This window comes from Macadamia integrifolia, chromosome 3 (assembly GCF_013358625.1).
Source record: "Macadamia integrifolia cultivar HAES 741 chromosome 3, SCU_Mint_v3, whole genome shotgun sequence".
Classification (NCBI taxonomy): Eukaryota; Viridiplantae; Streptophyta; class Magnoliopsida; order Proteales; family Proteaceae; genus Macadamia; species Macadamia integrifolia.
The window spans coordinates 7,046,589-7,061,019 of record NC_056559.1 but is presented as its reverse complement, the minus strand read 5'-3'; the positions used below and the strand labels follow the sequence as shown (position 1 = coordinate 7,061,019).

Sequence of the window (14,431 nt, the reverse complement as noted above, 5' to 3'; positions counted from 1 at the left end):
CTGGAAAGTTGCCCTCACAAATTCACCTTGATTTGACTAATGTCCAATTAGATCATACTTTTTTTTTTTTTTGGAGGGGGGGGAGGGCGGGGTTGGAGTTGGCTTACCTTGACACAGCACAAGGGAGGAGTGTCCATGGATTGGGTACTATTGAACAAGCTTTGAGGTTGGGTACTGGCACATTCAGTAACAGACAATGAATCAAAGACCTCGGCCTTTTATTTATTCTTCTCACAATCAAGACCTCAGCCATAAATGTAGGCAATAGCAGTATTCAGACAGGCAGTAACATTCATTGATAAAAGAAATTTGCAATTTTTTTAATACACAGGTGATCTTGTCTCCATCGATAACCTGATATGCATACAATTTGAAAATCAGAAGTAAACACAAGGCAAAACCCCTGCTGCTCTAGAAGGACGCCAAAGATGCCTAAATTTGAAATCTAATATTTGTGAATCCATCTTCACAAAATATGCTCATTTCAAATTTCATTTCTTTATGATGTCATTTTTGCACACTATTCTGTTCTAAGACATCAGTAGACCCATAATTATGTCCTCATCTTTCCTTATCTTCCATATATTTCTTTTTCTCTTGCCAGATCCAAATCTTGTTGAGATCTTAAGAAAAAAAAAATCAGAAAGGAAATAACTCTTCCAATTTGAAATAATATTGACTCCGTACCGTATGAGAATTTTACCAATTCAGATCAAGTCATTATGTCCTAGAAGAGTGACATGTCTGGAGGCGGCCCATACACGGTCTTCCATGATAACGGAATCACCCATCCACCACCTTCATTTCCTGTGCAAACCAATCAGAACCAATAAGTGCTGAATAATAAACTTTTCAGGCATTCACCATTTTACTCTAATAATCAGGTTTGTTTCACATGGTCTTAAGCTGGAGGACTGATGGACAACAATACCATTTCCACAGGGGGGGGGGGGGGGGGAAGAAAAGACTATAGTATAAAGATATTTTGCGCAGATGGGTTTCATTAACAATTATAACTTGGGCAATGAAGAAGGGAAAGGAAAATATTTGGTCCTTTTAGGGTTGTCAAGGCAAGACAACCAGCCAGTCCAATGGGTCTAGGTGAGGCCTCACTAGGTAATTGCACATTCAGTACATAGATATACAATTCCACCTTCTTCTATTTGTTGTGCTAATACATGGTAGTCAAGGTGATAGACAATAACTACGTGAGGCCAAGGTTCCCAAGGCAATCGCCATATTTAAGAAAAATATGCCCCCATGCTGATTCCAGTAACTGGTTTGTTTTTTCCTCCTTTTTAAATTCCTTTTCCTACTTCCCTTTTTTTACTTTCCCCCACTCTTTTACCCTTATTTTCTTCATTTTCTGACTCAGAATGATCTGGGCTCCTAGACATGTAAGGCGACAAGTTACCTCATTCTCTGGTCGCCTATGGCCATATAACTATCATAAATACTACTAAAATTTATCAATTGAGGAACAATATCACATGGTCTTTCACAAGTGTACATTCATTGATACATCAAATTTACTGTACGTGTGTTACGCTATATACCACATACGGTATTAAATTACCCCAACATATCTCAAATCAAGGATTAGAGGACCCTAATACAGTTCATGTTCATTCAGTTTTTTTCCTTATTCATGTGCACCAATTTACCCTTCTAGATAAGTGGGTTGGGCATTTTCCAGAAAAGAGACCAGGTGGAGAATATTAAAGTCTTACATAAATCTAAAACCAAGCTAATGCATCAAGGGAAAGGTGAGGTATAAAACAGTTAATAAGATCATATTTAAAATGATTCTCAGCTTATTCCACCTACAAGAGAAGGCTTGCCCGTCTAGTGATTCAGAACCATGTCCATTGGGGCATAAGATGAAGCATGTCATATCTAAGATCTGTTCCTACAAACATCCAATTTAGCCAAGTCTGGATCTTGAAACTAGATCTAATTTGAGTCAGATTCAAGATCACATGTGAGAGCTTATTCAGATCTGGATTCAGGGCCTGACAGGATTGGTAGCCAAGTATATCTTACATATAAAAAGCTTATACACAGGTATTATAAATTACCAAATCTTGAACGTCAATCAATATTTAGGGTCAGTCTGCATCTTGGATCAGATATGGTTTCACATACGGACTCAAAAACTTTACAGATCCAACCTGTAATATGCCCTAACATGCAAGCAGGATGTGGTGAAGTGAAGGTATATCACCTAAGTTTCTAATGTAGGTAAAAAATGACAAAGAGACCCAGAAAGGCAGATACAGAAATCCAGTTTCACCTTGTGTACCCACTTATGCACAAGAATTTGAAGAAAACAAGAATAAGAATGGGAGACTTGCACCAAACAATGTTCATTAGGAGTTTATAGCTCAAGGATCTACTTGTCTGCTGTTAAACCATAATCATTGCCTTTGTTCACCCATTTCCATTCTCCAGAATGAACATCCCCAACCAGAACATACAACATGTGAAAGGTTAAAACTAAACAAACTCACCTCGGAAACTGTCACTGCCTATCCTCAAAAGTTTGCATGCTGCCTCTGCCAACTGCAGAGAATCAGGAATGTTATCTCCTTCTGAACAGTAGCTTAATATGCAAGTGACCTTCAAACCTTTTGCCTGAAAAAGAAAGCTTTCATGAGACAGATTCCCCTTTAATGTAAGGCTAAATCACAAGTGACTGAACCCCAGAATAGGATCACAAACAAACAAATAAAACATTACTGCAGGCACAGATATAGTATATGAGAACAACCTCAAACAGTAGTAAAACAACTCTATTACAATCACAGTAGAACTAATAGCAGTGACCTAACAACTTAAAAGGACACAGCAGTAGGAGCTAATATAAACCAATTGGCCAAGGACAAATTAGGTCCAAACAGAGAAAAATAATTATAACCAAGAACCACAGAAATAGAGGACAGTAAAGGGAGATATTACCATCGAACACAAGGTGGTATGGAAGGAACTATATCCCAAAAGAACAGTTTGGGAATAATGGCTCTCACATCCGTGGCTCTCACCTATTGCAGACTATCTTGGTCTTAGCCTCACTCAGGATAATGGGGATGCACAAAGCAAACTTTTATTCATCTTCAAATCGTGGGGGACTCTTAAGAGTCGCGATTACATCATATAGGCAAGGTTGTTGCCTCAAAAGAAAGTAAGAATATAAAAAGGAAACAAAAATAGAAAAGGAAACAGAGACTAAAAAGCCTCCAACAGTTGAGATCTTTCTTCTACAAGAATAACCAAAAGGAATGTAATAAAATATATATATATATATATAATCAGATCAATCTTCTAAAAGAAACTTCAAACGATCTTCCTTCATATCTTGTGAGTTGTGAATAGCTTGCTGTCCAAGGCAGGGCAGCCCCACAATTTTGGGTTTGAGGGACCCAAAAAACCTTAGCCATAGTGGCTGGCCCAGCACAAGCTAGTTCACCTGATGGTCCAATAGATTGGTCCACTAATTAAGGTGATAGACCACCTTTTTTATTCTTGCGGCTGATGTAATACTTTGCCAAAGAATCGATCAACATCACACTTGTTTAAAAAAAAAAAATACTTGATGTAGATCGATTCTTCGGCAAACAATACATCGGCCACAAGAATCAAAAGTGTCAAGTTTGTCTCGAATTCTTAAACCCGTTTTGAAGAATGACCCCCTCCAACATATTTTGGTAGCGACCCAAATGGGATTTTTTTCTGAGATCTATGATGGAAGCAGAGGGGTTGGGCTGATAAGCCCAAAGCTCGGAGGTTAGCATTAATCTCATATGGGGGTGCGGGGCATAGCCCCGCAATATGGTTCAACCCAATCGATCGCGACCTGATGGATCGATCTACGACTTGGAGGAGTATATAATGTACTATCGTCTTGTTGAGCAAGGTTTGGTGGGTTTTTCAAGCTAGGGTTTCAGAGCGAGATTTCTTGCCGCTATTTGGGTGTAACCTCTCTTCTACATAGTGAAGCATCTTCTTCTTCACTCGAGGACGTAGCACACCACATCAGTGTGTGAACCTCGTTAAATCTCTGTGTTGTGCGGGTCTGTGTTTGTTTATTTTCGTATTTGTTGGTATTTGCTATAACAAAAAAGGAGATCCATCACCAAAATTAATGGACCGACCCACATGGATTGGGGGTTTTTGGGTCCCTCAAACCCAAATCATAGGGAAGATTTCTTGTCCTTAGTAATGCTTGGGATAGAAAGACAAAGCAGCCATCAATTGGAGGCTTCTAGAAGGATTTGTTTCCTTAGTTTATGTTTCCTTTTTTGTAATAAGTAATGCCTGGGACAGAAAGACAGACTCTTTCCATGGATTTGTTCCTTTTCTCTCATTTTCTGCTGCTGTCATTACCTACTGTTACTGTTTACTGTTAGTGACAAAATCAGATCTGTTCAGATCCCCAAAGACAGAATCGACCAGCACTCCTAGAGGAATTAGGAGAGAGATCGATCAAGTCTTCCTTCCCCAATTAACCTCTGATCTGCAGGTCCTTTTTAGAGAGTGTTCACAGCCACCCAAGGATCACTTGATCATCTTCTTCTTGCTGCCCAAGCAGCCCTACTACAGATCTTGAAGATTCCCTCAGCCTTCTCTCACTTAGGGCTGAAATCAAGAAAGTACATATCTTGCAAAACAGCCATCAGAAGACCTTCAACTTGGGGGTTTTGTACCCTTGTTGGGGCCTACAATCGACCCCAGTTGCAGCTCATTCTGAGCTCCACAGCTACAGCTGCAGCTCTCTCTCTCCAGCCCTATCGCAGGTTCTTCTCTCTCCTATAGGTTTGGGTTTTGAGTTGGGTTTTGTTGTTGCTTCAGTCTTGAGTCCTTGAGGGATATTTGCTGATTATTTCCCTATTGTTCTCTTGAGTTTATTTCTGATTATTGTCAAGCTAGTTAGTGAGTCTTATTTGTTTTGTTTGAAGTTGTAATACAATGGGGGTAGTTACCATGTAACCTACTTCTACATTAAGTGGTATCAGAGCTATGGTTGAAGAAAGCTCCAAAAAAATTACATTGGAGGATGTGATGAAATCCCTCCAAGCAATGACTACCAGAATGGACAATATAGATCAACAAATATCAGAACTGAAAGGGATTATGGCTGCTCAGTCCAACACAATCAACAATACTAATGTTGTACCAAGAAGGTTCACTTTTCAAGCTCGAAGGAACATACCAATTTGAGGAGAAGAGTTTGATGAATATGAGGGTAACCAATTCCACTATGATGATACACATAAGGTAAAGTTGGAACTGAAGGAATATAATGGAAATCATGATCCCCTCTACTTCCACAAGTGCCTGAACTCTTTTGATGATTACTTCTGATGGTACCATACTATCATATGTCTGAAGAAAGAAAGGTCCAACTAGCTATCACTAAGCTGACAGGTGGTGCTAAGGATTGGTGGAAAATTGAAGAGAGTAAACTCATACGTGGACATAGAGAGCCTCGCAAGGGAAGAACTCAAACTCATACTCAGTGAGAGATATCTACCTCCAACATACCGACGCCATCTTTATGACTCAACACTCTCAAACAAGGAACCCTGACTGTAAAAGAATATATTAATAAGTTTAATGATTTACTTTCACGAATAGGTGCATATCATGAAGATGAAGAACTGCTTATATCCCGATTTAAATTGGGGTTACGACCTGATATTCGTGATAAACTTGGGGTGATCGAATTGCCATCATTGAATGCATGCATTGAAAAATCCTTCGAGACGGAAGACCTGCTCAAATCAATTCCTCGACATTCCTAACTCATTAGTTCATGATTATAAGGACCACATGACTAATGGAAAGACAGCCATTGCTCTAAACAAAGTTCCACCAGCCACGTTGGACAAGGGGCAAGCACCAATGACTTACAAAGAAGGAGAAATCAAGTGTTACCATTGCAAAGGTTTTGGTCACGTTGCCAAATTTTGCCCCTACCAACAGAACACCAACTCCTTCATTATTGCACTTGAAGCCAACCCAAAGATGGTAGTATTGGATGGCCAACACTAATGAGGACACAAACCCTAATGAGGATACAAACACTGAAGAAGAACTTGAAAAGCCTAAGATGGAGCAAGAGCACGTGCAAGGAGAACTAGAAGACGATCCCATGGACGCCATTGAAGATGTTAAGGTTGAGCACGTGGACTACATCATTCCCTCAAAATATCTTGAAGACCATCAACCATGCCTCTACGACTACATCCATGTGATTAAGGAGTTGCCTGAATTTGTTTATGGATTGCTAATGGACGTACACTATGTGGCATTCTTTCTCACACTACAATATTTGAGGACGAATTTTTTCTAAGAGGGGGCGAGTTGATGTAGATCCTAGATCCACATCCATCATGGGATCCACATCCATCATGGGTTGCCACAGGAGGAGCGACCAGCCCAAAGTGGGCTAATCGATCCCCACTTACAGCCCACTTAAGGTCACTTAGGTGGCTAGGAATACATTAAGTTATTTCAAAGGGAAAAAGGGCACATTGGGCCCATTGACCTTCACTTATTTCATTAAGTTCTTAGTTAATTTAATAAGGCCCATTGGGCCCATCAATTATAACAGCGCATTAGAGGCTCTTAGTTGATGAATAGTAGTTACTTACTCCATGTTGGAGTTCTAGTCTAGTCCTATTTGGAGTACAACTCCTATTATGTAATGTCTATTCCTACTTGGAGTAACTCCAAGTTAGGGTATGATTGCTAATCTGCCCTTTATATATGAAGGAGCCAATGTACTCTAAATTCTCAAATTTGAATAATGAATGATTGCAGTCAATTGCTTAAACAGCCGGGATAACTGTTGGTGAGATGCCTAGGCCAAGATAGCCAATCCCACCCACACTTGTCTTGTTTCTTTTCTTTCCTTTTCTCTTATTTTCTGCTGCTATCATTACCTACTGTTACTGTTTACTGTTAGTGACAAAATCAGACCTGTTCAGATCCCCCCAAAACAGAATCGACCAACACCCTTAGAGGAATTAGGAGAGAGATCGATCTCCTCTTCCTTCCCCAATTAACCTCTGATCTATAAGTCCTTTTTAGAGAGTGTTCACAGCCACCCAATCTATCCTCTCCTTCTTGCTGCCCAAGCAGCCCTACTACAGATCTTGAAGATTCCCTCAGTTTTCTCTCACTTAGGGCTGAAATCAAGAAAGTACATATCTAGCAAACCATCCATCAGAAGACCTTCAACTTTGGGGTCTTTGTATCCTTGCTGGGGCCTACAATCGACCCCAGTTGCAGCTCTGAGCTACACAGCTACAGCTGCAGCTCTCTCTCCAGCCCTATTGCAGGTTCTTCTCTCTCCTATCAGTTTGGGTTTTGTTGTTGCTTCAGTCTTGAGTCCTTTAGGGATATTTGGTGGTTATTTCCCTATTGTTCTCCTGGGTTTATTTCTGATTATTGTCAAGCTAGTTAGTGAGTCTTATTTGTTTTGTTGGAGTTGTAATACAATGGGGGTAGTTACCTTGTAACCTACTTCCACATTAAAATAGGGCCATCTGAGGCGTAGTTGCTAAGAAATCAATACTCTCTCAAACTCTACCCTAAATCTAGAGTTGTCCTATCTCCTGATCCATCCATCAACTCAAGTTGTTCTTTATGTTTTAGATCTCCATATATCCCTCCATTCGATAGTAATATTGAACCTAATAGAGCTTTTTTTCAGAGGTTTTGTTTATGACATAATTTTCTGAGTTTTAACCTAATCTGGCCCTAACCGATTAGTTGTTTTAGTCCATTTCAGTTGTGTTTCTTAAGCTAGGATATCGGCCACTGTTAGTTATTGATATTGTGATTATTAGGAAGTTATTTTGTTATTGTTTTGAGGGCTATTACATATTTTGATATCTGTACCTACAGTAGTGTTATAGGAGTTGTTTGTTGATCCTTACTTGGGGTTGGATACCTGCAGTAGGGATATTACATATTTTGGTATCTTTGAACACTTTTGATTGGGAGCTCACATAGCTTAAAGCCTTAAAGAGTAAATAGTTCAAAAGATTGAAGGGTGTGCAACGAAAATAAAATTGACCATAAAAATTCTGAAAAGAGATAATAAAGCATGAAACAGGCCAAATTGACTAGCAATTACATTCCATCCCAAAAAAAAAAATAGAGCAGAAGCTTCTTTATGAAGAAATACAAAGCAATAAACCAGCTTATACTATCTAAGTTTAGCGCCTCATATGTGAGAACAACATTATTTATAATAAAACAGAATTATTATGGATTACCACTGGCCTTAAAAAATGTTAAAATCATATTTGTCAAGGCGACTAGGCGACCTAAGGCGTTGGAGGGGTGCCTAGGCGACAAGGCACCTGTCTAAGCATGTAGTATATGACTATATGTAATATAGCAATGATAATTTTATATAATTATGCATAATGCAATTTGATATAATTATGCTAGTAATGACCTAATACAAGAAGAAGAAAAAAATAAAATAAACAAAGCATAGGATAAGATATAAGTATAATAAAAAAAACAAAACAACAAACATAAATCAACATAAACTTGTGAAGTGCCAACGGGACGTGTTGTTGCCTTGGAGCTGAGAAAGAGCCTCAATGCCTTGAAAACTATGGTCAAAATATTAAGTATATTAGAAAGAAACCATAGAACTAGCCATGGTCTTAAGTCGACCGAGATCATCCAAGACAATCCAGCATTGATACCAAAATAATTCAAGAACTTCACTTCATGGTTTCTGACCTTTTTCACCCAGGATCAGCCAGGTATTTATCATTGAAAAGAACAGGAAGTTTCAAGAAAATATAGTAGAAGCACATAAAAGAACAAACCATTACATATAACCACAACCACTCCACTCATCCGTTGCAAACAAATTAGCTTTAGATCATCTAGCTTCAAGCCTCCATAGGGAGGAAATATCCCTCGCCCACACTCAAGGATCTAGATCTCTTGATAAGGTAAGAATATCTCTAAGGAACATTAGACTTTGACGAAACCCATCCAGTCACTAGCAGCTAGTGCTGAATCACCCCCCGCAAGGATCACATCACATGCTGACCCTACTATGTTGTAGTTCAATGACTACACTGCTACATTATAGTTTAACATTGTTGGACTTCAAAACAATACCTAGCAATGAACTTATAATAAAAACAAAACAAAACCTTGCAGCAAGAGAATATTGCAGAAAAAGGCAAACTGGGGAAATAGTCCTCATCTCCCAGTTCATCCTCGATAGACAAATTATCCTCTAACAAAGATTCTCCTTTCGCTAAATCATCAAGATACTTCCAGCTCCTTTGAAGAGGATTGTACTCTTGCAGCTTTTTCCATCCTATCCTTTCACAATCATTATCTGTTCCATCGCTATTGACGGTTGAAAGGTAATAAATCTGCATTTCGCTGAGACAAAGGAATAATGCCCAGGAAAAGCACAAAAGTCAAAGCTTAGGCAATGACGGAGAGATATTCCAGTACAAACAGATTGCAGGTTACCATTCACATACCTTAACATATCAAGTTTTTGCCGTTTCCCTGAGTCTAAGCTAGAAAGAATAATAACATGCTTCTTCCCAGTGGATGCTGCAAAATTGGCCAAATTCTTTGCAAATTCAACCATCATTCCCTGTCATTGTTGATTAGCCATTAAGATAATAATTTAGTACTTCAAGGGAAAAGGATCAGTGGTTTTTCTTAGAAAAATAAAAATAAAGTCAACCATTGCCCATGAGTTTGTTCTTTTAAGCATAAAAACACTAGAAGTGGACTCCACCCACAGGGAGCTATGAGCTCACCATGCACAGTGCCGGTTTCCCCAATTAAATGGACCTTGTACAAATCACACAGTAGCTTATGAAAATTGGTACTAAGGTTCTCCCTTCTTGTGCTGGGGAGAATCATATTTCTGTGGAAGGACACATTCAGGCTCCCTTCCTATGGAATGAATTGATTCTTAGCGCCAATCAGGGGGGACCCAAGCTTCTGCAAGCTTGGCATGGAGAAGGTATACAAATCTGTTGCCTAGGACTCCCTAGAATACCCCCTTAGTTATGTGGGAGGAATTGGATTAATATCTTTTATTTTTGCTTCCGGTGATGCCTTGCGAAGTTACACAGCTATTCAACAAAGATATTCCCTTCCCTTTCTCCCCTTATCTTTACTGTGGTCAAGGAAAGTCAGTCTTTTGCTTTGAAAGACCAACCATGGAGGTGGTCCAGAAGGCTTTCAGGCTACTCCCACAGGAATGATGATATCACTCACACACACACACACACACACACACACCCTTTTTCTAGCAAGTTCATCTTGGCCAAGCAAACTAATCAGATCATATAATGCACTCTGATCTATTTTGAGGCATTTCGTGGTCAGAAATTCAATTATTCAAAGAATGCCAACAGGAGAAACTCTTAATATTAAGGAGTGAGTATTTTATGCATAATTGAGTGGAAACCCTTGACTTATCTTTGGGTGCAAACTTATTGTCTGCCTCAAACCTGGACTCTAGTGGAAAGGGTTTCAGAGTAAGTTGGTCGGTCAGGGACCCGAACATCTCTCAGAAGGCAGAAAGCTGAAGTGAAACAGCAGAAGATTCTGTGGAACAGAATGAATGACTCTAAGAACCTGTTTCCCTTTGGATGATGAGTGGTACCAAACATAAATATCAGACCAACTTGAAGTGACACCAAATAACTTAAAATCTTAATTGAAATTGCATTTTTTAGGCAAATAATATCTTCTTATTAAAGCAAGAGTAACCACTGAGTTAGTATCTTAAAATAGAAGAAGCACACACAAAATAAATTAGAGTGAAATAATCAAAGCTGGAGAGGAGACTCCTCAGCTGAAACCATCATGCAGATTGAACTGCTGTCACAAAACTGTTCACCCAAAAGGAAATTTGAACATTGTTCTTTCCTCTAAAATTATGGCCAAGCAAAACACATGGCTTTGGCATTTGACATCATCCATAATTAAAAAAATTGTGGAAGTCATCGTTAGAACCTCAAACTTCTTCATTCATCAACAACAACATGACTAGGCACTCTATAAATGATGCCCATACCAAAAATTTGGGAGGGTCCCATGGACAAAAAACTTGCAACTAGACCCTACATATGCAAGGAGCTAAATTACCACAACCAAATCCCCATGATATTTTTTTTTGTGGGAGGGGGGGGGGTTGGGGTGGGGTGGGTGGGTGGGTGTGAGGAGACGACACAAGAGTTAACCATCTTCAAAAGACCCAACCTCAACGAAAGAGGAAAAAAGAAAAAGAAAAAAAAAAGGACAAGCTATAAGAATAAATGTAAATTAAGAGAGCTCTGTGAGCAAGAAGGGAAGTATGAGTGAAATAGGAATGTCAATCAGCTGGTCTGGTCCGGTCCGGTTTTGGGCCAAGATGAACCAGTACGGTAGAGTTTGGTTTCGGTCCGGTTCCGGTTTTCCTTGACAGATTTGTATCGGTCCGATATCGGTTATATATATATATATATATATGGGGAAGAGAATGTTACCTCCTAGTGCAGTTACACGCCATTGGGCGGGGCCAATGGGAGGGTGCATGCGAGCATCTTCAATGAGGGGCAGCAAAGTCTTTTCGCATCCTTTGTGTCTAGGTGTAGACACATGCTATATATATATATATATTACACTAATGGGAAAAAAAAAGTCTCAGTTTTTTTTGCTCTACCGGTTTCTTAAAACAAGACCAAACCGAAGTCGAACCAGTAAGCATTTGGTCTGGTTCAGGCTGTTGGCTGGCCCCAACCGATGGTCATTCCTAGGCCCAGTCAAGCCAGCTAGAGAGGTAGGACGAAAGTGAGAAGCTCCCGTAGTTTGTTGTTCACCCTTTCCTCCCGGTTTGAAAGCCAATCACAGCAATGGGTCATCCAGTCACTTTGGGCTGTCCAACCGGTTCGGACTGGAATTTAGCACTCCTAGCGTGAACATTATCATTAGTTTTAACTTCAAATTTTAATTTTTTTCCTTTTCTTTTCTTGTTAAATGACTAACTTCTACAAATAATTTTATTCTTACAACGTAAGATTTCTACCCATTGACACTATTCTACCTAATTTTAAGATATTAAATTAGATTCATAAATAACATTAAGGCCATCCTAAGCCACTTTTCCCAACATGGAAATAATGTAAACCTATTTTACATCAAATTATGTCAATCCATTTCATCAAAGAGATCCAAATATCCAATACATTATGTCTTTGCAAAATATCTTAATCTACTGGATGCATATATAGGAGAAATCTATGGCAAAGGAGCAAGCAAAGTAAAGCAAGAGGTGAGTGCGGATATCTCTTCCCACCACCCACCCAAACCCCCCCCCCCAAAAAAAAAATTGGGGCAGTTCTGGTCTTCTGTAGATTCTTCTTTCTCCCTGCCTTTGGTTGTAATAAATTTTAGTATAATATAGAATGAGAAATCTTAAAATCTCTTTGATGAGTTCCTTCTAGCTCACTTTTTTATTTTTTTTTCTTGGAAGGAGGTTTGAGGGAGAGGAGGAATGAGTGCATGACAAATGGCAAACATTAGCAAGACAGAAATAACATTGAGGCAATACCTTAACAACCGGAGATCTTTGCTGGATAAGAGTTAGTGCGTTAGAAGGAGAATCATAAGCTGCAAGCGGAAAGTAGAATGTTATGCTATGCTTGTCTAATAGATACCAAAAGCATCAGAAAAATGCAAGTAATCAAAACCTGAATCACAACATTACCACTTAGAAGTGAGTTAGACCAAACTATGGTATGAATTGGCTTCTCAAATTTCTAATTTCAATTGCCCAGCACCATACATTCAATTAAGAGAACAGCATTCCCGTAGAACAACAAGGATTTCCAGTCAACAGCTTACAACTAAGACAGGTATATGCACAAAAAGGTGGGATACATCATAAGTCCCACTCCCATTAAAAAAAAAATAATAATAACTCAAAAGTGTCAGAGTTGCAGGTAAGAAACATTGATTTCCAGTCTTAAACTCTTCTAGATCAATCGCATTTTCTTCTATAACAAAAAACAAAGTAACGCTGATTTTTATTGGGTGGACGCGGCAGTACATGGTCATCTAAATCAGGTAAGAGTTTTATGTGTGTTCACCAATCTGTGACTGATTGTGGTCCTTAATCTTGCCGTTCCATTAAAATCTTCTAACTGAGATATGTAACCACCATTCACCATTAAAGGCGCCAAGAAACTATAAGGGGAAAATGCACCATCAAAATAAAGAAGCAAAATACGCGAAGCCCTTGCACAAGTTAAAAGAACTTCAGGTCTAAGAATCCTTCACAAACATGTTAAAGTTTATCCTAAGATCATATTAAGGGTTAAAGAAGAAAGGGAGAACCAAAAAAAAAAATTTTGAGAAGGTTAAACTTGAAAAATACCTTCAAGAGGCAAAGCAAGAAGGCCTCGGGGAACAGGTTCATAGGCGTCGTTGCCAACGCAAGGCAGAACAAAGGGATCATCCAAATAACCGATTTTATCTGCTCTCATAGAAGAAACTAATAGATCGACTGCTAACTGCCCAACGTTTCCTATGGATAATGCAGGCTGAGCCAAAAAAAAAACACAACCAAAACCATGATAGTCATTCAAATCCAAGATCTATATGAAAAACAAGAGATGCAAAACAATAAGAAAATAGAAACCCTAAATGTCACAAAAGAAAATCGCAGACCAGATACATAGATGGGAAGAGAGAGAGAGAGAGAGATTAATATAAGATGAAGCATATATGTTTGAGGATACCAGGATAAGGGTGGAGCATTCTTCGTGGTGGTGTTTCCCATCTTCGAGTATGAATTCCATCACTTGGAGAGACGCACAGACACAAAAACAAACAGGAGCAGTTGTCTTGCTAAGGCTGTTAGTTGTTAACAGAGAGCGCTTTACGAATTGGTTAAATGTAGATGTTTTCGCAGTGTTCAGAAGGTTTCTTCAGTGCCACTTGCTTCAGAGTCCAGAGTTGATACCCTTCTCCTCTGCTTGGTAAGGGTGCGGTTTCCCCACAAACCGGACGCACCCGGTCCACCCGTTAGGAATACCTTTATGTCCAGCTCCCCTGATTTCAATTCGATCTGAATTGAAGTTGATCAAAGAGATCTAGATACATTCGATGGAGACCAATCTAGATTCCAATTTCAGATTTTAAATCCTATTATTATTATTAATGTACAGATTTAATGTACACAAACAATGCAATCAATCTGTGTTTTTTTTTTTTTGGTCTAATGTACTATTTATGTGCCTATGTATTTATGGACTTCTTGTTGAGGTATTGTTTGTAAACATGGGATTTGTATTTAGATTAAAAGGTTTTCTTGGGAATAGAGTAGGGTGATTATATTGTGGGATTCATAAGGCATATGTTCTTGCATGTTCTA

General features: G+C 39.0%; 1 protein-coding gene and 1 long non-coding RNA gene across 4 annotated transcripts; both read right to left on the bottom strand.

Moving 5' to 3' along the window:
• Positions 1-271: 271 nt before the first annotated feature.
• LOC122073665 (proteasome assembly chaperone 2-like) lies at positions 272-14,056 on the bottom strand. Of its 3 annotated transcripts, none has more exons than XM_042638294.1 (8): positions 13,797-14,056; positions 13,433-13,598; positions 12,608-12,666; positions 9,534-9,652; positions 9,192-9,429; positions 2,511-2,634; positions 704-807; positions 272-623 (listed from the first exon to the last, which is right to left on the bottom strand). In XM_042638294.1, the coding sequence occupies exons 1-7, from the start codon at positions 13,854-13,856 to the stop codon at positions 728-730; spliced, it is 846 nt and encodes a 281-aa protein (XP_042494228.1). In that variant the 5' UTR covers positions 13,857-14,056; the 3' UTR covers positions 272-623; positions 704-727. The 3 variants fall into 3 exon arrangements, with proteins under 3 accessions (XP_042494228.1, XP_042494229.1, XP_042494227.1); XM_042638295.1 differs by having other exon boundaries at positions 272-354; XM_042638293.1 differs by having other exon boundaries at positions 272-807; positions 13,797-14,055.
• LOC122073667 lies at positions 4,354-9,183 on the bottom strand. Its single transcript, XR_006138845.1, has 2 exons — positions 6,945-9,183; positions 4,354-4,383 (listed from the first exon to the last, which is right to left on the bottom strand). It is a non-coding gene; the product is annotated as an uncharacterized LOC122073667 (long non-coding RNA).
• Positions 14,057-14,431: the final 375 nt, after the last annotated feature.

Bases quoted from the DNA above. Each gene is read 5' to 3' on its own strand.
- LOC122073665 (XM_042638294.1), bottom strand. From the start codon at position 13,856: ATGGAATTCATACTCGAAGATGGGAAACACCACCACGAAGAATGCTCC. The intron at 2,635-9,191 runs GTTTTGTTTTGT...TTTCTTTTTCAG, and splicing joins CAATATTCTCTTGCTGCAAG to GCAAAAGGTTTGAAGGTCAC. The intron at 808-2,510 runs GTGAGTTTGTTT...TGGTTTGCACAG, and splicing joins AGGCAGTGACAGTTTCCGAG to GAAATGAAGGTGGTGGATGG.